Below are 20,910 nucleotides of genomic sequence, written 5' to 3' on the forward strand. Positions count from 1 at the left end.
ACAGGAGGACGTCAATAGACATCGTCCCGGCAAAGGAGGTCCATTTGGCTATAGCGCGAATCCCTAGTGGTTAACCAATGACTCATCAGCTGTCAGTGGGTCCCCCCTCCTGACCTGCCAGGCTGCATACTCAGGAAAGGTCTGGTATGGATTTTGTATATATATTTATTTATTATTATTTATTTATTTATTTTATTATTTATTTTTTGGCTGTGTTTTTTTTCAACATTTTTAATTGTCAGCTTTTTTCTTTTTACATTCAGCTGTCAGTGGGGAACTCGCTGACAGCTGATGAGTCATCAGTTGTTAAGGACGTGGTGACCAGCTTCCTGGCCCGCTCCTTAGCAACCAGCTCAATGCGGTAATTGCCGCTAAATTGAACCAATACCGCATTCGGTATTTAACTCAATTCTTAGTGAATTGAACACTTGCACAATTGTTGCCACATGCAGTATTTTACTGCATTTTATTACTAATTATTTAACTCTAAGTGTTAAATAATGTGCTAGTATGCATCACAAAATAATCAAGATTCTTTTGTGATGCATACTAGCACATTATTCTATTGTCTTCCAGGTTTTTTTTTCCCCCAGCAGTCTACTACTGTTTTAACGTAAGTTACTGACCTAAGACAAGCATGTAGGAAGGGGGTTTGGAGACTAAAAATTTCACTGACTCTACACAGGTCAGTGTAGTATTAGCCCTTGTACACGCGGTCGGAAATTCCGACAGAAAATGTCCAAGCAGACCGTGTTGTCGGATAATCCGACTGTGTGTGGGCTCCATCTGACTTTTTCCATCGGAATGTCCGACCAACAAAGTTTGAGAGCTGGATATAACATTTTCCGACAACATGATCCGATCGGACTTTGTCCGATTTGTTTGTAGAGAATTCCGATCGGACAAAGTGCCGCGCATGCTCAGATCAAATTACGAGACCAAAGCTATTGGCTACTAGCCGCAACGTAGTCCTGTCGCAATGAACGAATGTCATCGTGTTCCCGAACGGTCGGATTTTCCGACAACTTTGTCTGACCGTGTGTATGCAATACCAGTTTTGGACAAAATCAGTTGGAAAAAATCTGACGGATTTTGTTGTCGGAATGTCCGACCGTGTGTACAAGAGCTTAGAGTTTCAGCCCTTTAGCCTGCACAGTCCACAAAGGATGATAGTAGCTCATATTGTATTATATTATTCACAGGTTCCCATTACTCTGTCAAGGAATGGATTATCTGTGCACACAGCTACATACACACACATTCAAGGCATCTTTGCGTGGTTTTCTTGTGTAGGCTCCATCTGTTTTAGGTTTACTATCTTACTCTATGGTCCCCAAACAGTTAAATAGATCTGCCATCACAGCCCTCCCTGCACAGACAGGCACACAAAAGACTGTTTATTCTGGAAGCAGCCAGCGAGTAGATGATGGTACCAGACACATGAAAGTCTAGCTCATGAGTTTTGCCTGCCCAGTCCTGTTCTATCATGGATGGTGGTTTGAAATGCCAGTTATAGGCAGGCATAGGTGATGGGTAAGAAGAAGCCTACATACATGGTATATGACTAAATAAAACTTATTGAACCAGATCCGTATTGCCTTAGTTGCTTTTGCAATAAATTAATAGATTAAATCAAACTTTACACTCGAGTATTTAACATGGTAAATATTATATTGTGAATATTGTTTAAAAAAAAAAAAAAAGAAGCACCTAAGCAAAAGCTGTAAAAACTATATATATATATATATATATATATATATATATATATATATATATATATATATATATATATATAATATACCGTATTTATCGGCGTATAACACCACCAGCATATAACCCACACCCCACGTTTAGGAGGGAATTTAAAAAAAAAAATTTTTTTGGAGGGAAGTTTAAGGAAAAAACTTACATTTAAATGCCCATCAATGCAGCCTTGTCGGTGTCATTTGCCTTGCGGACTTGTCTTCTTGCCATTTTAAAAATGCCGCTGCCGAGATACAGAGTGGATGTCCTGTGTATCTCAGCGGCGCTTGTTCTTGGCCGTTCTTGGCGGCTTTCGGCTTCCTGAAAGCCGGCGAGAACGGCCGAATGTGGCCAAAAATAGCAGAGAATGGCCGAATATACCCAAGAACGGCCGAAAATACCTTAAAGCCGCCGAGAGCGGCAGAAAAGGTTAGGAAGGGTGGGGGATTGGCGTATAACACGCACCCCCGATTTCCCCCTGATTTTAGGGGGGTAAAAAGTGCGTGTTATATGCCGATAAATACGGTGTGTGTGTGTGTGTGTGTGTGTGTGTGTGTGTGTGTGTGTGTGTGTGTGTATGTGTATGTATATGTGTGTATATATATATATATATGTGTGTATATATATATATGTGTGTGTGTATATATATATATATATATATATATATATATATATATATATATATATATATATATATATATATATATATATATATATATATATATGTGTGTGTGTATATATATATATATATATATATATATATATATATATATATATATATATATATAAATGATCTCTAGATCCAGAAATCGAGAGCTAAAATTAAATGCAAATCTTGACTTTTCCTATAAAAAAAATAAAAAATTGGCCTTAATATGTGTGTATGTGTATGTCAATGTTGTATGTGTTTGTAAGCGTGCCAGGACCTTATGGGGTAAAGGACCACGCAAATGCCACAAATGGACTCTGGTGGCAAGAAAGCGCCCTGAGGCGATTCAGTTCGCATAGGTAGCACTATACAAGTCACTCATTCATTCATTATAAAAAGTTTATTGGCATTGCCTCTTTCACCAACTGAATCTTTTTATTGGTTATTGAAGATATTTTGATGAATGGAGGAGTTCTGAAAGCAGAAAAGGCCATCGCTGATCTGTAGATGTTAAGATTTGTTCTGACGTGGGGTTTTCACTGAAGGTGTCCGCTGCATGTACATTTGTGATTGTAGACTCGGCATGAATTACAGAGATCTGTAAGAAGTGTATTTTAAAGCTAAACTCCAGGCAGTATGGGGAAAGGTTAAGAACTTTGTCAGGTCCTGTGGGGAGTTTTTCTTTTGCTTCTTATTTTATTTATAGTCTTGTCACATAGACCAAACGGATATCACTCAAATGTGAACAGACAACATCAGAGACACTTTAAATCCTAAACGCAGGCAAAATCAAAAACAGGAAAGACCAGCACAAGGGACATATCTTCCAGTCAGTAGGATGTCTCCCTTGTGCTGTTTCGTCTGCTGTTAGGAGTAATCTTCCTCTGTCCACCTGACGTCAGTTTTAACCTTTCCTCACACTATCCTTAACTAAAGGAAACGTTTGGAGCGAGGCTTTAAAATAGTTGGACAGAGAGCTCCTCCGTCTCTTCAGCAACTTCTTGTTTATTATACACATCGGTGGGTTTTTCAGAGCATGGTGAGCAACCTCTTGGCTTGCATTTACATCCTGCTGTGCTGCTGAGAAAATAGATCTGACAGCCATTACAGGGCATGTTTGGGAGATGAATAAGCCCCCTTTCACACTGAGGCGCTTTTGAGGCATTTTAGTGCTAAAAATAGCACCTCTCATGCCTCCCCAGTGTGAAAGTCTTAGTACTTTCACACTGGGGCGGTGCGCTTGCAGGACGGGAAAGGTCATGCAAGCAGCATCTGGGGGGCTTGTATAAACCGCTCTCAGAATGCCCTGCCAATTGAAATGAATGGGCAGTGCTACCAAAGTGCCTGCAAAGTGCTTCGGCAGTGCCAGGACACGGGCGCTTTTAACCCTTTGTTTGGCCCATAGCAGGGGGTAAAAGCACCCCGCTAGCTACCAAAAAGCGATGCCAAAACAACGGTAAAGCGTCGTTAAAATTAGCGGCCCTTTACCACTAACACCAGGCCCTTTCAGTGTGAAAGTAGCTTAAAGGTTTCTGCTTTCTTTTAAGTCGATACCCTATATGCTAAGTGGTGCCCCTAGTGGCAACTTTTGTACTAGCACAGACACCTGTAATACATACTTTGGTGTGGGAACCCTTCAAATAATGTAGAGCTTCCCAATTAGTTATTTGTGTAGACTGCAGGGGCGGTAAGACATAAAGGCTCCACATTGAAAGCATGCCTATCAATTACACACTCTGATATTGGAAAAAAAATAGAATCAGATTTCTTCTGGCTTCAACTTTTTGAGTCAGTGGCAGCATAGTTTCTACTTCTTTTAAGTGTGGGATGTATTCCTTTCTCTGCTTTTGCATTCTCCATCACATAAACAAAATTGTAGTGGGACGCTGTATAACGGTCACATCAGGTGGTAGGCTCAGGAATGCAGTGCTGTGGAGTCATCAAGGTTTTTAGAAAACCACCAGGTAAACCATTTATTTGCTCAGTGCTTTAGCAGTATTTACTGTGATTTTCCTAATTCTGGTAAGTTAGTACACATTGGATAGGTTTGTTGTATGGTTGTAAATCTCTACGCTTTTTTTGGGTGACACGAAAAGATTAGTGAAAGATTTTTTTTTTTACCATTTAAAGAGATAACAGAAATTTACTGCTATTTCTTTGATGTGTGCTTTTTCTTTTTTTTTGCAGGGTATCCAATTTCTTCTAGAAAATGACTTATTACAGAACACACCAGAAGACATAGCGCAGTTTCTTTACAAAGGAGAAGGCCTGAATAAAACTGTCATTGGTGACTACTTGGGAGAAAGGTAATGTGATATCCAGAATATTATCTGTTACTCAGAAGTCACAGGCATAGATGAGATCTCTTTACCCAAACCCAACAAAGATCTCCGTGATATGTCTAATTCTAGGCTAATATTTTGAATATTGACTTGAAACTCTTCGCTAAAATGTATGCTACTAGGCTGAATGTCTTTATTGCTCGCTATATCCATGTTGATTGGGTTGAGTTTTTGCCTGATAGGCAAGCTTCAGATCAGATTAGGAGAGCCATTCATCTAATCTCTATTTTACAGTCCTTTTGGGACCGAAACGGATTGCGGAAAGGAATATTGCTGTCATTGGATATCCGGAATGCATTTGACATGGTCTTGTGGGATTACCTCTTTAAGATTCTCCTGAGTTGGCTCTTCGGGCCTAAATTTATGGCATTTCTTCAAACATTGTATAGTAATCCCTTAGTGCAGACATGGTTTAAGGGATATATCTCAGAATCCATTTCCATAGCATCTGGGACTCTACAGGGTTGACCCCTTTTGCCTCTCTTATTTATTATTGCCATCGGGACCCTGGCCGTAGCCATCTGGTGCCACCTGGATATTTTAGACATGGACAGCAGGCACAAACAGCATAAATATGCTCTGTTTTCCAGCGAATTGCTTCTTTCTTTCTTCACCACACATCTGCAAAGAGATTGTAATTGATTTCTACAGGCTACCTCTTTCCTTGTTTTACTGTAGCCCCATTCACATGTCTGTGTATGTGCCAGCATGGCAATAGTTAAAATTTTGTCTTTTTTTTTTTTGTTGTTGTCTGTGTCCCATAGTAGGGCATTTCCTTTCACTTCCTGTGCCGAAAATACAACAAAGTAAATGGACGTCTCTCCAAAGTAAAGAGATATTATTAGGTTGACTTTAAACAAATTTTTGTTAATATTTTATTTTAATTTTTTTAAGAACACTCGTTCAATTTTCTATTCATTAGTGGGATCAAAGCAACATTTGTTTTTGACTCAACACATTTTTAATGGCTTATATATGCTCTTCATTCAGTAGTCCATTCATTCCAAAATCAAATGTTTAAAAGCAAGTTAGATTTTTAAGTATATTCAAATGACATTTGTCAAGCTGTCAAATGTTTTAAACATTTTTGCACAAAAGTTTATTAGAACACGTGTGTGTGCGCCTATTGAAGAGTTTCCCTCTCAAGGTGGCCATACATGGATCGAAACTTGACCGGTTCAGCATGGCCTAGTCAAATTTCAATCCATGTATGGGCAGGCTGGTTGTAAAAAAGTGGATCTACCAATCAACTTCTGTACAACCATTCTGTCAGGTTTCCCCTGCTCGATCAGCTCTGCAGGCTATAGCCAGCAGCGCTGATCAGTGTATTCTGATGGTGAGAAAATCTCCCTGCTGCCAGAATACAAAACATGAGTAGAAGGATTCCCCCATCCACATCAAGTTTGTGGATGGGAAAATCAAGTAATTTTTTTCTGTTCAACCCACTGGTTGAACAAAAAAAAAAAAAAAAGACTGTACCCTCTATCGGCTGCTTTACTGTTCTCTTCTTGTAGATATACTGTACTTTAAGCTTGACATAGATGTACATTTCCTTAGAGAATTTCTAAGATGTTTTCTAACCTAGATTTTTGGAGAAACCGTATATTGGGTCATAAGCCAGCATGTCTGTAGTGTCTGGTACTTGCATGTTATTTATGACTTTGCCCAATGTTTTAGATGAGGGTAAGACTTTTTTGAACGACTGTACTAAGTAATAAGTTTATATTTTTGACATCTGCAACAGTTGGGGGGGAGCTTACCCCTTGTCCTTACCCAGTTTATTTTGAGCAGCGGCTATCATTTCTCGTTAAGGAGTTAAATGTCATTGTCCTAGTAATTTGCTTGGTTGAGCTACACAGATTGTTGGCATAACAGACCTTGACCATGCTTTGTTTGCCCGTATTAGAATAGCATACATTCCTGTTCGTCAGACTTTACCAGGAATGTTGGCAGATGACCAGCAAAGCTGGTTTTCTTTGCTTTTGCACAAATGCACAGTCTGTGGCACTTTCAGGAAGTAGTGTCTATAATTCCAGTTAAGGAGGTAAAACCCATCAGTGTGGGTTATGTCTTCTGCAGTTACTGAATTCTCGACAAAAGAATTTCTTGACAAAAGAAAAAGATGTAATTTCAACTGCGTGCTTTATTTTCTAGTCGGGGCTAAAAAAATTACAATGGTGTAACACCTTTGCCTAAAACTGATCCTTGGGTTTTTTGTGTTGCTGAAAAGGGACATTTTTATGCTGCTTTTACATTTTGTTTTATAATTTAAAAGGGTCGTATCGCCACTGGCATTACACTGTGTGCACAGTTATTAGGCAAGTGAGTATTTTGACCAGCTCATTTTTTTTTATGCATATTTCCCAACTCCAAGCTGTATAAACTTGAATGCTTATTGGATTTAATCATATCAGGTGATGTGTAATGAGGGAGGATCTCTAATGCCGCGTACACACGACCGGACTTTTCGAGGGACTAGGTCAAACGGATTTTCGGCGGAGTTCAGATGGAGTCACACCAAAGTGCGACAGATTCGAACGTGATGACGTACGACCGGACTAGAATAAGGAAGTTCATAGCCAGTAGCCAATAGCTGCCCTCACGTCAGTTTTTGTCCGTCGGACTAGCATACACACGAGCGGATTTCTCGGTAGGAACTCAAAAGTCTGCTGCAGCCCACACACGATCGAATGGTCCGCCGGAATCGTTCCGTCGGACCTTTGATGCCGAAAAGTCCGGTCGTGTGTACGCGGCATTAGGAGATTAACACCCTATATTAAGGTGTGCGTTATTATTGGGCAGCTTCTTTTCCTCAGGCAAAATGGACCAAAAACTGACTTTGAAAAGTAAAAAATTGTAAAAAGTCTTTCAGAGGGATGCGGCACTCTTGAAATTGCTAAGATATTGTGGCGTGATCACAGAACCATCAAACATTTTGTTGCAAAGAAGTCAACAGGGTCGCAAGAAACGCATTCAGGAAAAAAGATGCACGTTAACCACTTCGGCCCTGGAAGAATTTACCCCCTTCCTGACCAGAGCACTTTATGCGATTCGGCACTGCATTGCTTTAACTGACAATTTGGCGGTCGTGAGACGTGGCTCCCAAACAAAATTGATGTTCTTTTTTTCCCCACAAATAGAGCTTTCTTTTGGTGGTATTTGATCACCTCTGTGGTTTTTATTTTTTGCGCTATAAACAAAAAATAGCGGCAATTTTGAAAAAAACGCATTATTTTTTACTTTTTGCTATAATATCCCCAAAAAATATTTAAAAAAAACTTTTTTCCTCAGTTTAGGCCGATATGTTTTCTTCCACATATTTTTGGTAAAAAAATTGCAATAAGCTTTTATTGATTGGTTTGCGCAAAAGTTATAGCATCTACAAAATTGGGGTTAGTTTTATGGCATTTTTATTGATAATTTTTTTTTTACTAGTAATGGCAGCGTTCAGCGATCTTTATCGTGACTGCGACATTATGGCGGACACATCGGACAATTTCAAAACATTTTTGGGACCATTTGGCATTTATACACCGATCAATACTAAAAAATTGCATTGATTACTGTACAAAATGTCACTGGCAATGAAGGGGTTAACCACTAGGTGGCGCTGTAGGGGTTAAGTGTGTCCTAGGGAGTGATTCTAACTGTGGGGGGGAGGGGCTGTCTGTGACACGTTACTGATCAGCGCTTTCCTCACTGTGAGGCATCGGGTCCGCGGGACCCTTGATCATGATCACGGAGCTTCTGGCGGGCGTGCGCCTGTGACCCGCCTCTTGAAGGGCAACATACAGGTACGTTAATCTGCCTGTACGTGCCCTTCTGCCTCAGTATATCTGTGTGAGGCAGTCGGGAAGCGGTTAACTGCCAAAGATTTGAGAACAATCAAGGGTGAAGCAACCAGGAACCCATTATCCTCCAGAACTGCAACCTACCTGGAGTGCCCAGAAGCACAAGGTGTTCAGTGCTCAGAGACATGGCCAAGGTAAGGAAAGCTGAAACCCGGCGACCACTGAACAAGACACATAAGTTGAAACATCAAGACTGGGCCAAGAAATATCTGAACACAATTTTTTTTTTAAAGGTTTTATGGACTGATAAGATGAGAGTGACTCTTGACGGACCAGATGGATGAGTATTTGGCTGGAGCTCCACTTCGTCTCAGATGCCAGCAAGGCCCCCTTTCCTTACCTTACTTGACCTAAATCATACTGACTTAAACCCTATTGAGAACTTGTGGGCCCTTCTTAAACAAGAGATTTATGGTGAAGGAAAACAGTATACCTCTCTGAACAGTGTCTGGGAGGCTGTGGTTGCTGCTGCAGAAAAAGTTGATCATCAGCACATCAAGAAACTGACAGACTCCATGAAAGGAAGGCTTATGACGTGTTATTGAAAAGAAGTGTGGCTATATTGGTCACTGATTTTTATTTTTTTATTTTAAATGTCAATTTGTACATTTTGAGGAGTTTATTTTCATCTGTTAAAGTGAGAATAATAAACAAGTGCGGTGGGAAAATTAGAATTCTTCATTGGGTCTCTGTTCACACTAGTGCAATGCAGGAACCAGCGCGATTCCTGTGCGGGTTCCCGCATCGCATTTGACTCACAGAATGTTTAGATTGACATCTGCGAACTGTTGATAAAAATGTAATGATACCTCCAAATTGGTTCGCAGAACGCAGTGCGAACTGTGGAATCTGATCGCATGAGTCTGGACACACACGCGTTCCGAGTGCGGACCAAAAAAAAGGGTTGTGCACCATTTCCTGTTCATAAGTGCGTACTCTAGCTAGCTGATTGCTAAGGAAGGATACACCCATGCAAGCTGTGTGTATCCATTCAACCAAGGCTCCTGGCCAAGCCACATCCCTGCTTCATCGCTCCACACAGCTGCAGGAGCCAATTGTTTCCCTACCATCAGTGCCTCCTTTACAACTTGGAAGCTTGAGGAATGGTGCAGATGGTAGGCTACCCAAAAACACTTACAAGACACAGTAGGTAAGTGTGGGGACTGGAGATTGTAAATATACTGGGGCATTTTTACTCAATTTATATATTATTACAAAGTTTCTTGCCTTGTGTGGAAATGGTAGCTTTTTTTTTTTCTCTTTCCCTCATTTTGCCGTGGATTTTATGTTTCATGATCTATTCATAATGCCCCAGAGTATTTTTTTTACCTTCATTTAATTTTTTTTATTTTTTTTTATGGCTCTGCTTATTTTTATAAATTCACTTAGCTGTTTCTCCAGTGCCCATGTAACAGTACCAATAAATCATGTTCTTGGCAAACACCTGTTGTCACTTGCGAGTCCCTGAATGCCCCTGTTGTGTAATCTTGACTTCTACCCACACTCCGGCTCAGGAATGTGGACATGTGTTAAAATGTTTTAGTAGCCGACACAGCGTAAGTCAGCTGCCACTTAACCCCAGTGCCTATGTGCAAGTAGTGTATGAAACTTAATGCAACAAGCTTCTACATTTCGTTTCCTGTATTATGCCAATTTACCACACTAAACTTCCAAATATCAACTACTTAAAAAAAAAAAGTGTGACTATTGTTATGTCATACTTGTATAAAATGTCAACATAAAGCTTTGACAATCATCTTGCTGGTGTGACTAAAGCTTTACTAATGGTAGGGCTGCAGTGGACCTTTCTTGGTAGCAAGTTGGTTCATTACCATTGGCACTAAGTATACATTTAACCCTTCGGGTGACCCGAACACTTCCTGTTCACTTGCATTTTAAATCTTAACACGACTAATAAAATAAACTTTTAATTTCTCCCTCAACAGTTAACCAAACCCTGAAACGTAACCGTTTCCTGACCGCTTCACACCGATATACGTCAGCAGAAGGGCGTGTACAGGCAAAATCATGTACCTGTACGTTGCCCTTTAAGAGGCGGCAGGAGCGGGCGCGCGCACCCGCGGTAAGCTCCGTGATTCGATCGCCGCGGGGATACCCGCGACCGCCTCATGGACAGGAAGAACGGGGAGATGCCGTTGTAAACAGCATCTCTCCATTCTGCTTAGCAACAAGTGACACTGATCTCTGCTCCCTGTGATTTAAGCAGAGATTGGTGATCTGTAAAACATACATACAGTTAGCAACTCGCCCCTACACTACACCTAGTGGTTAACGCCTTCACTGCCAGTGTCATTTACACAGGAATCACTGCATTTGTATAGCACTGATTGCTGTATAAATGAGAATGGTCCCAAAAATGTCCGATGTGTCCACCATAATGTCGCAGTCATGATAAAAAATCGCTGACCGCCGCCATTTAAAAAAATAAAATATTAATAAAAATTCCATAAAACTATCCCCTATTTTGTAAACGCTATAACTTTTGCGCAAACTAATCAATAATCGCTTATTGCGATTTGCTTTGCCAAAAATATGTAGAAGAATACGTATCGGCCTAAACTCAAGAAAAAAATTTTTTTTTATATATATTTTTGGGGGATATTTATTATAGCAAAAAGTAAACAATTTGTTTTTTTTTTTCAAAATTCTCACTCTTTTTTTTGTTAATAGCGCAATAAATAAAAAACGCAGGGGTGATCAAATACCACCAAATGAAAGCTCTATTTGTGGGAAAAAAAGGACGTCAATTTTGTTTGGATACAATGTCGCACGACGCAGTGCCGAATCGCAAAAAGTGCTCTGGTCAGAAAGGGGGTAAATTCTTCCAGGGCTGAAGGGGTTTTTAACCACTGCACTTCTTCTGAGCCTAACACTTTTCCCGTTACCTCTTTCTTGTCTTGCCTTCAGCTTTAGGCCCCTTTCACATGAGCGATCCCTTCAGGTCCGCCTGTCAGTTTTTTAGGCAGACCTGAACGGATGTTCCATAGACCTCTATGGAGCGTCAGATGTCAGCGGTGACATGTCCGCTGAAATCCGACCCGCTCTGATAAAGTGTGACAGAGGAAAAACCTACTTTTCCATCCGTCATTGGATCGGGTGACGACGGACTCTGCAGTCCGTCGTCATCCGATCTCCCATAGGGGAAAGCGGGGCTCTGACAGGTCCGTCCCTGCACAGTGTGCAGAGATGGACCTGTCATCTGTATGGTCAGCGGGGATCAACGGTGTGATCCCCGCTGAGAAAGCGGATGTTCACGGGGCGGATCATCACGGATCTTTCCCGTGTGAAAGAGCCCTTAAACTTAACCCAAAGCTCAATTCCTAAAATCCCAATTATATCTTACAACCTATCTTTTTTTTTTGATGGAATGGGGAAGAGTTGGGATCCCCAGTCAGGTTTTTAATGCTGTCTGTTTTTCCACTGGGGAATTCACCTCTCTATAATTCTCCTGGTGACCATGTTCACTGGAAAAGAAAATAAGGTAAAATCAAATATTTTGTGTTGTCACCAAAATTGGATTTTCCAATGAGGACACTTGTTTGGGTGACATCTGCCTAAAGACATTCTTTACTTTAAAGATATTTCCTCCCACTTTGTGTTATGTCTCCAAAACCTGGTGAAATGAGGATAGCAAATAGAAAAAAACATATATTTTTCTTAATACGTTCCTTGTTTTTAACAGTTCCTAAATTTAAACTGTACATCTTTTCAGTTCTAAAAGTGAATTTTTCTGCCACTCGGGTTCCTTCTCACTGAATCCATCTCTTAGAAAATCGCTGTACCAGGCATCAGATATCAAACCATTATATTTTCATACCAAATATACAGTACTTAAGTGATACTAACGTCTACATTTTTTCATTTAAAAATGTAAAAAAAATAAACATGTTATACTTTCCTGCTCTGTGCAATGGTTTTGCACAGAGCCGCCAGGATCCTCTTCTTCCTGGGTCCCTCACTGTCCGACTTCCTTCTATTGCTATGGGGGCACCTGTGCCGAGCCAGTGCTTTGTGTATCCATTCAGACACTGAGACGCGGCTTGGCCCCGCCCCCTCTCTCTCTTCATTGGTTCACTGACTTTGACAGCAGCAGGAGCCAATTACACTCCTCTGCTGTCTCAGCCAAGAAGGAGGGGAGTTCCAGACAGCTGAGACTTTCGTGCAACATTGCTGGATTGAGATGGAGCTCAGGTAAGTATGAGGGGGGATGCTGCACACAGAAGTTATTTTGATCTTAATGTATAGATGCATTAACCACTTAAAGACCAGCCGCTGCAGGTTGGCTCTCCTGGATGAATCGCCGTCATTGTACATCAGCCACATTAAAACCCTTAGGGGAGTGACGCCGGAGCCGAGGCGAGCCCGCAATGTCCGCCGGCCACCGCGATCGATGAGAGAGACAGAATGGGGATCTGTCAATGTAAACAGAAAGATCCTTGTTCTGTCAGGGGAGGAGAGACAGATCTGCTGTTCCAAATGATTAGGATTTTTTATTTCTTTTTACAAAATTGTCTTTTTATTTCTATAGCGCAAAAAAAAAAGAGCAGTGGTGATCTAATACCAGCAAAAGAAAGCTCTATTTGTGGGGGAAAAAAGGACATCCATTTTGTTTGGGTACAGCGTCGCACGACTGCACAATTTTCAGTTAAAGCGACGCAGTGCTGTATCGCAAAAAATAGCCGGTCGTTAAGGGGGCACATCCTTCCAGTCCTTAAGTGGTTAAAAACTTTCTGACTTTAGAACTTTATAAGTACGTCATATTTTTAAACTTGGTTAACCTCTTAAGCCCCGGACCATTTTGCTGGCCAAAAACCAGAGCATTTTTTGTGATTCAGCACTGCGTCCATTTAACAGACAATCGCGCAGTCGTGTGATGTGGCTCCCAAACAAAATTGATGTCCTTTTTTTTCCCACAAAATAAAAACCGCAGAGGTGATCAAATACCACCAAAAGAAAGCTCTATTTGTGGGGAAAAAAAAGGACATCAATTTTGTTTGGGAGCCACGTCGCACGACTGCGCGATTGTCTGTTAAATGGATGCAGTGCTGAATCGCATTAAAAGTGCTCTGGTTTTTGGCCAGCAAAATGGTCCGGGGCTTAAGTGGTTAACCAAGTACAAGTGGTTAAAGGTCTCTATGCGACACCAAAGCAATTGGCGTCTTTTTTTCCTTTACCTTACTTGATGGAATTTCCTCCTCTACATAAAGGCCTGCTGTGTTTAGAAAAAATAAAATAAAAATAGTTGTAATATGGAATTTCCAAACAGCATGTTCATGTCTTTAATATTCATTTTTATTTGAATATAAATATTAAATTAATGTAAAAATACAATTTAAATTTATAATAGAATACTCCCTTAAGTCTTTGTCCAATCCAAAATCTCTTATTGGACACTTTTTTTATAAAAATGTCAGAAGAAAGGAATTCTTTCAGATCTGCTGCTCTCTATTGCTCTATAACCACCAGTTAGATTTGTTTTCATCTTCCACAGAGTAAAATAAGAGAATGTGTTTGTGTGTGCTAGTAGGGTAATGCATACGGCTTGAGACAATTCCTATCTATTACCCATAATGCTAGAAAAATGTGATCCTTTTCTGTAACAACTTGCTTGCTCCCCGCCAAGCATCTGTACACAGCTGAATTTTTGTTCTTCTGTGTGTTGCCTCTCCTCCTCCTCAGCATGCCATGGCTGAGTAGGACTGAATCAAGAGAGCGTTGGCTACCAAGATCGGGGGGGGCCTTTGCTAACCTGCTGTTTAATTAGATCACTGTTACTATCTGTAGTGTTTGTGCTATAATTCTTCATGTTTCTTTTTTGCTTCAATAGGGATGATTTTAATATCCTTGTTCTCCAAGCATTCGTTGAACTCCATGAGTTTGCAGATCTGAATCTCGTCCAAGCACTAAGGTCAGTATTTTATTATATACATAATGTGGAAATCCCGGTGGTTTTTGGGTCAAATAATTAAAGGAACCATACAACTCGATGTCTGTGGCTCAGTGTTCTCTTGTGAATAGTGGGGTCTTTGTAGGGGATGTGGATACTGGGTTGGCAGAAAGATGTTTGGCAGAGTTTCTTGCCAACAGCATTGCTTAATACCCCTTCAAAATATCAATGTTTCTTTGTTTTAGACTTTTAAAATTTTAAGGGTATCCATAGTTTGGTGCCAATTCTAGGTGGTCTGCATAATGCTGCAAATGCAGAGAAATATGGGTTTTCCATCTCATCATACATACATTTTTGCAGTTATGGTTATATACCTGCCCTGATTTTTTTTGTATACTTATTTTGGATGTTGGAAAATGTTTTTCTCATAACTGGGAAGCTGCAGCTGACTGTGCCCTTGAGCCCTTTGTACACTAGCTAGTAAATATTATGTCTTGCTCTACAGTCTTAGTATAACGAATGCCATGCTATTAAGTATAGAATACTGGCCTTCATGTATGAAAGTTTCCAAATAGGAAAGGTCTGTGGTGCAGTCAGATTACCTCCATTCATTCATACCTCTTCTCTAAAGCAATGCTGAAATCGGTTTTCACAACATAGTTTTATATGACAGGGATATAGAATGGTGGGTCAGGTGGAACCTGTGGGTTTGGGTATGACCCAGTGACCTACAATACTAAAGCTTTACTGATTGTTAGATGGACCTTAAACACTTTGATAACGTCTGAATACGCATCCTTATGTTTGCCACAGAGACCATTAGTGTACTTGGTGACTATTGTAGACACTATGCTTGTAAGTTGTTACAGTGACAAAAGGAGTAGGAGCCCTGATGAAGCTTCAATCAAAAACTCAAAAATGTGTTTTAAAAAGTTAATCGTTGTTGGCTACATGTAAACTAACTGTCATATTTTCGATGTAGGCATCTTTCCATTTTGCCAATGCCCTATATCAGGGATATGCAATTAGCGGACCTCCAGCTGTTGCAGAACTACAAGTCCCATGAGGCATAGCAAGACTCTGATGGCCACAAGAATGAGACCCAGAGGCAGAGGGATGATAGGACTTGTAGTTTTGCAACAGCTGGAGGTCCGCTAATTGCATATCCCTGCCCTATATGCTATAAAGCTACTTAGACCTGAGCTTGATGACTCGCATTCTCTGAGGCTAGTTATTTTTCTAGAGTCCCATCTCTGCATACAGAACAATAACTCCCTCTCTAGCCAGTCAGGGGAGAACCTACTATTGTCAGCCTGTTTTGAAATGTCAGCTGTTGTGCAAGAAATCATGGGAGCTTACTATGAGGCAGATTACAGACAACTACATGCAACAGTGCTTAAGAATAATGTTCATTACATGCTACGTTATGTAATATGAAGTTTGTAGGCATTCCTCTTAAGCCCCTTTCACACGGGGCAGATCTGGTGGACGGACTCCGCTAGTTCAGCAGGGGATCGATCCGTTGATCCCCGCTGAGCAGGCGGATGACAGGTCCATCTCTGCTCACTGTGCAGGGATGGACCTGTCAGAGCCCCTCTGTTCTCTATGGGGAGGATCGGATGAAAACTGACAACTTGTCCATTTTCATCTGATCCGCCGGACGCCATCCGCCATTATCGGATGGCAGGCGGGTGGCAGCAGGCACATCTCTGCTGACATCCGCCTGCCCTTAGAAGTCGATGGGTGGCCCGCTTGGATCTGCCTAGAAAACAGACGGGGGATCCAAGCAGGCCGATTGCGTGAAAGAGATTCACTTTTAAGGCCCATCAGGCCCTAAAAACTTGGGTGGAACTACTTGTGTATATAACAAAAAAAAAACTTGGGTAGAGATATAAAAGTTAATAAAAAAAAAGCATGGTGACAAAAAGCAGGTATGTCTCTGCAGTGTCAGTGATACATTCATAAGAAGGAAGGCTTGTTGCTTAATGAAAAAGCATCTCATGATCACAGGGTTTCGGTTAATTTTGAAAACCTCCTTCTTTAGGGTCATAATCAAAGTAAATTAATAGACGATAGCAGCTTTTATACACCTTGTTTTGTCTTTAGAAATATTATTTTGAATTCCCTTCACCTCCCCACATAACCTTTTATGTAGCTGCCAGGGGAGGATCTAAGGAGAATATTGAAGTGTCACTTGAGTGACAGCTTTCAGGCTGCTGACATCACATGCATGATGTCGGAGCCCACCAGCAATTTCAGGACTTTTGCAAGGTATGCTGTTAAAGATAAATAACATGCGTTAAATGCACATTCATATTATCTAATGGGAAGATACAAATACCTGTATACAGTAAATGCCTGCAAATAATACCACATCTTTCAGACATGCCATTTATGCTTTTAATTATTGCAGACAGTTTTTGTGGAGTTTCCGGTTGCCAGGTGAGGCCCAGAAGATAGATCGTATGATGGAAGCATTTGCAGCACGTTACTGTCTGTGTAACCCTGGGGTATTTCAATCCACAGGTTAGTCTGAACAGAATATGCAATGCTCTCATATTTTTGTTTTAAACTATTATGTTCTAAAATGCTTTAGTCTAAACCCTTTGGAGTACCATAAATCTTCCATGCTGTATTATGTGTGGCTGAATTATTTGTGTCTGAAACTAAATTTGAAGTACTATAGATCGTGGGTTTCATCAAGAGCCTGCTGGGAATTTGGAAGGCATTCGTGTATCAGAAGGCTTGTATTTTATCATCTGCATTATATTTAGTAATAAAAATTCCAAGAAAATCACCTGGTTTCTTTAGTCTTTTTACCATCTGTTGTAAAAAAATTTTTTATAAAGAGCTCAGTATCTGAAGCTGTTTTTTGCATACAAGTGAATAAATCAGGGTCATGATTTATCCCCCTAATTAGTGATGGACGAACTTCCGACGGGACGTTTCGCGAACGCGAAACGCGAACGGACACAAACGTTCGCGAAAACGACCGTTCGCCGCGGGCTCCATTGACTTCAATGGGAGGCGAATTTCGCAAACCTTTAGGTCGAATTTGCGGCCACGGGGTAATTATTAGGGGGTAGCACGTAGTCCCACCACCTGGACAATAGCATAATACATGTATGAGGTGAATTTGGGATCGATAACTACAAGCATTTTTTTTTTATTTGGGAAATTGTTCTGACAATTCAGGACTATGGAGCTAATGAAGGCAATGGAGGAGAGGGAAGGTCAGGGACCAGGGTAGGCAAACAAGAGGGTGCAGGAGATACAGAGCACTGACAGCAGCACCGTAATACAGAGCACTGACATCAGCACCGTGACATACAGCGCTGACAGCAGCTCCGTGACATACAGCGCTGACAGCAGCTCCGTGACATACAGCGCTGACAGCAGCTCCGTGACATACAGCGCTGACAGCAGCTCCGTGACATACAGCGCTGACAGCAGCTCCGTGACATACAGCGCTGACAGCAGCACCGTGACATACAGCGCTGACAGCAGCTCCGTGACATACAGCGCTGACAGCAGCTCCGTGACATACAGCGCTGACAGCAGCTCCGTGACATACAGCGCTGACAGCAGCTCCGTGACATACAGCGCTGACAGCAGCTCCGTGACATACAGCGCTGACAGCAGCACCGTGACATACAGCGCTGACAGCAGCTCCGTGACATACAGCGCTGACAGCAGCTCCGTGACATACAGCGCTGACAGCAGCTCCGTGACATACAGCGCTGACAGCAGCTCCGTGACATACAGCGCTGACAGCAGCTCCGTGACATACAGCGCTGACAGCAGCTCCGTGACATACAGCGCTGACAGCAGCTCCGTGACATACAGCGCTGACAGCAGCACCGTAAGCAGCCCCAGGAGGAAGTCAGCACAGCACAGGGATGGTGTGATCCCCTCATAATAAGAACCCCCAGGAGGAAGTCAGCACAGCACAGGGATGGTGGGAGCCCCTCATAATAAGAACACCCAGGAGGAAGTCAGCACAGCACAGGGATGGTGGGAACCCCTCATAATAAGCAGCCCCAGTAGAAATATGACACCGCTCAACCTCTTCAAAGAGGAGGGTAGGGGCATATAGTACGGTGTGCTTTTTTGGGTCAGGGAAGTGAGCCAAATGAATTAAGAAGGTCTGTGTGCTTGATTCCAAAAATTGTTTATAGACATATACATGGTCTACTGATCACATGTGTTGAATTCCTCCGAGATCCATGCCTCATTCATTTTTAGAAATGTGAGGTAGTTAACACTGTCGTGAGCTAGGCGAGTACGCTTATCGGTCACAATCCCCCCTGCTGCGCTGAACGTCCTTTCGGACAGGACACTGGATGAGGGGCAAGCCAACAGTTCGATTGCAAATTGGGCAAGCTCTGGCCAGAGGTCAAGCCTGCCCACCCAGTAGTCTAGGGGTTCATCACTCCTCAGAGCGTCCACATCGGCCGTTAACCCAATGTAGTCGGACACCTGACGGTCTAGGCGTTCCCTGATGCTGGATCCGGATGACACCTGTCGATGGGTCGGCTGAAAGAATGACCTCATATCCGAAGTCACCAACACATCTTCAAACCGGCCTCTTCTTGCAGGCGCTGTTGGATTGGTACCCGCAAATCCTTCTCTGGGAGTGGGAATTGCTCCTCTGCCAGCGCACGCAAAAGCAGAATGCAGCATTTCTCGAAGCAAGGCCTGGAAGTGCTGCATTCTGACAGCCCTCTGCGACGGCGGTAACATTTCCGCCATTTTGTGTTTGTACCGGGGATCTAAGTACGTTGCCACCCAGTACTGGTCCTTGACCCTCATGCTTTTTATACGGGGGTCCCTATTAAAACACTGGAGCATGAAGGCCCCCATTTGCACTCAAGCGGAAGGTATGTGGTGGTGGTGGTGTTGTTGGTGGTAGTGTCTTTGGGGGTGCACATAGCAGAGAGTGAAGAAGAGGGTGCAGATCGAGAGGATGAGGAGGGTGCAGAAGAATAAGGCTGAGTGAGCCACTCAACCAAGTCTGGTGCGTCCTTTAAAGTAATTGAACGCACCTTCTGCAACTTCCCACTTTGGCTCAAGGCTGTTGCTCCTGCCCTACCCCTACCACCCCTGCGGAAGGGCCTGCCTCTTCCTCTGCCTGTCATTTTTTAAATCACCCTGTGACAAAACTCTTAGTCCCTATACCGCTGAAGGACTGCTGCAGTATAGGGCAGCGGTCAGCAGTAGTGCACGTCAACCCTATGTATTGTGGACCGATAGCGGTCCTTACAGAACAGCAGACTGTACTGCACTCAGGCCTATGTACCGTAGCACCCTATACCAAGTTACCAGTCCTTATAAAAACTTTTGTGGACCAAGCAGGTTGTGTGTTAGTGTTTAGCAGACTGTGCGTCAGTCCCTATACCGCTGAAGGACTGCTGCAGTATAGGGCAGCGGTCAGCAGTAGTGCACGTCAACCCTATGTATTGTGGACCGATAGCGGTCCTTACAGAACAGCAGACTGTAACGCACTCAGGCCTATGTACCGTAGCACCCTATACCAAGTTACCAGTCCTTATAAGAACTTTTGTGGACCAAGCAGGTTGTGTATTAGTGTTTAGCAGACTGTGCGTCAGTCCCTATACCGCTGAAGGACTGCTGCAGTATAGGGCAGCGGTCAGCAGTAGTGCACGGCAACCCTATGTATTGTGGACCGATAGCGGTCCTTACAGAACAGCAGACTGTACCGCACCCAAGCCTATGTACCGTAGCACCCTAGACAGACCAAGTTACCAGTCCTGATAAAGAGCTTTGTGGAACAAGTGAGTTGTGAATGATTAGCAGACTGCAGCAGAAGGGCAGCAGTCAAGTATAATATTCTTTCTATATTTGGAAGAAAGAATATTATACGTGTACAAGCCTATTACCGTACCACTGATACCAGTCCTGAAAAGAACCTTTGTGGAACTAATAGTAACAGCAAGTCTTTAAAATTATCCTCACTGCCTGACACACTGCTTCCTGCCTGTCCCTATACAAATTGGCAAAAAAGAGTAGGCTGGAACGATTAGCTGGAATAGCTCTTTTGTGGACCTGATAGTAACAGCTAATGATGATGATGATGATGATGATGAAGAAAGACTAATCTGGCTGAGCTGTCCCTAAAATAGCAGCATACAGCGCTCTGTCCCTTTATCTAAACTGACAAAAGAAACTCAGGCTGCTGACCTAACACCTATACCAGTCCTGAAAAGAACTTTTGTGTACCAAATAGCTAGCGTTTTCTCTGTCCCTACTCCACACAGGATCCTTTCCCTACAGTGACAGAAGAAAGAATGTAAAATGGCCACCGGATCGGGTGTATTTATAGGTTAGGGGGAATGTCCAAGTGTCCATGAGCTGTCATGTCTCAATTGGTTGTCCTGTAACACATGATAAACGTGT

General features: G+C 42.3%; 1 protein-coding gene across 1 annotated transcript in view; it reads left to right on the forward strand.

Moving 5' to 3' along the window:
* The window catches only part of CYTH3 (cytohesin 3), a 223,502-nt gene that overhangs the window by 121,604 nt on the left and 80,988 nt on the right, over window positions 1-20,910 (forward strand). The window contains exons 5-7 of the mRNA XM_077449020.1: window positions 4,580-4,698; window positions 14,434-14,514; window positions 16,907-17,019. Of these exons, the coding sequence (XP_077305146.1) occupies window positions 4,580-4,698; window positions 14,434-14,514; window positions 16,907-17,019 (313 nt within the window). The remainder of the gene's footprint in view (window positions 1-4,579; window positions 4,699-14,433; window positions 14,515-16,906; window positions 17,020-20,910) is intronic.

This window comes from Lithobates pipiens, unplaced genomic scaffold, assembly GCF_037356315.1.
Source record: "Lithobates pipiens isolate NorthernLeopardFrog02 unplaced genomic scaffold, aLitPip1_a1.2 Scaffold_22, whole genome shotgun sequence".
NCBI lineage: Eukaryota > Metazoa > Chordata > Amphibia > Anura > Ranidae > Lithobates > Lithobates pipiens.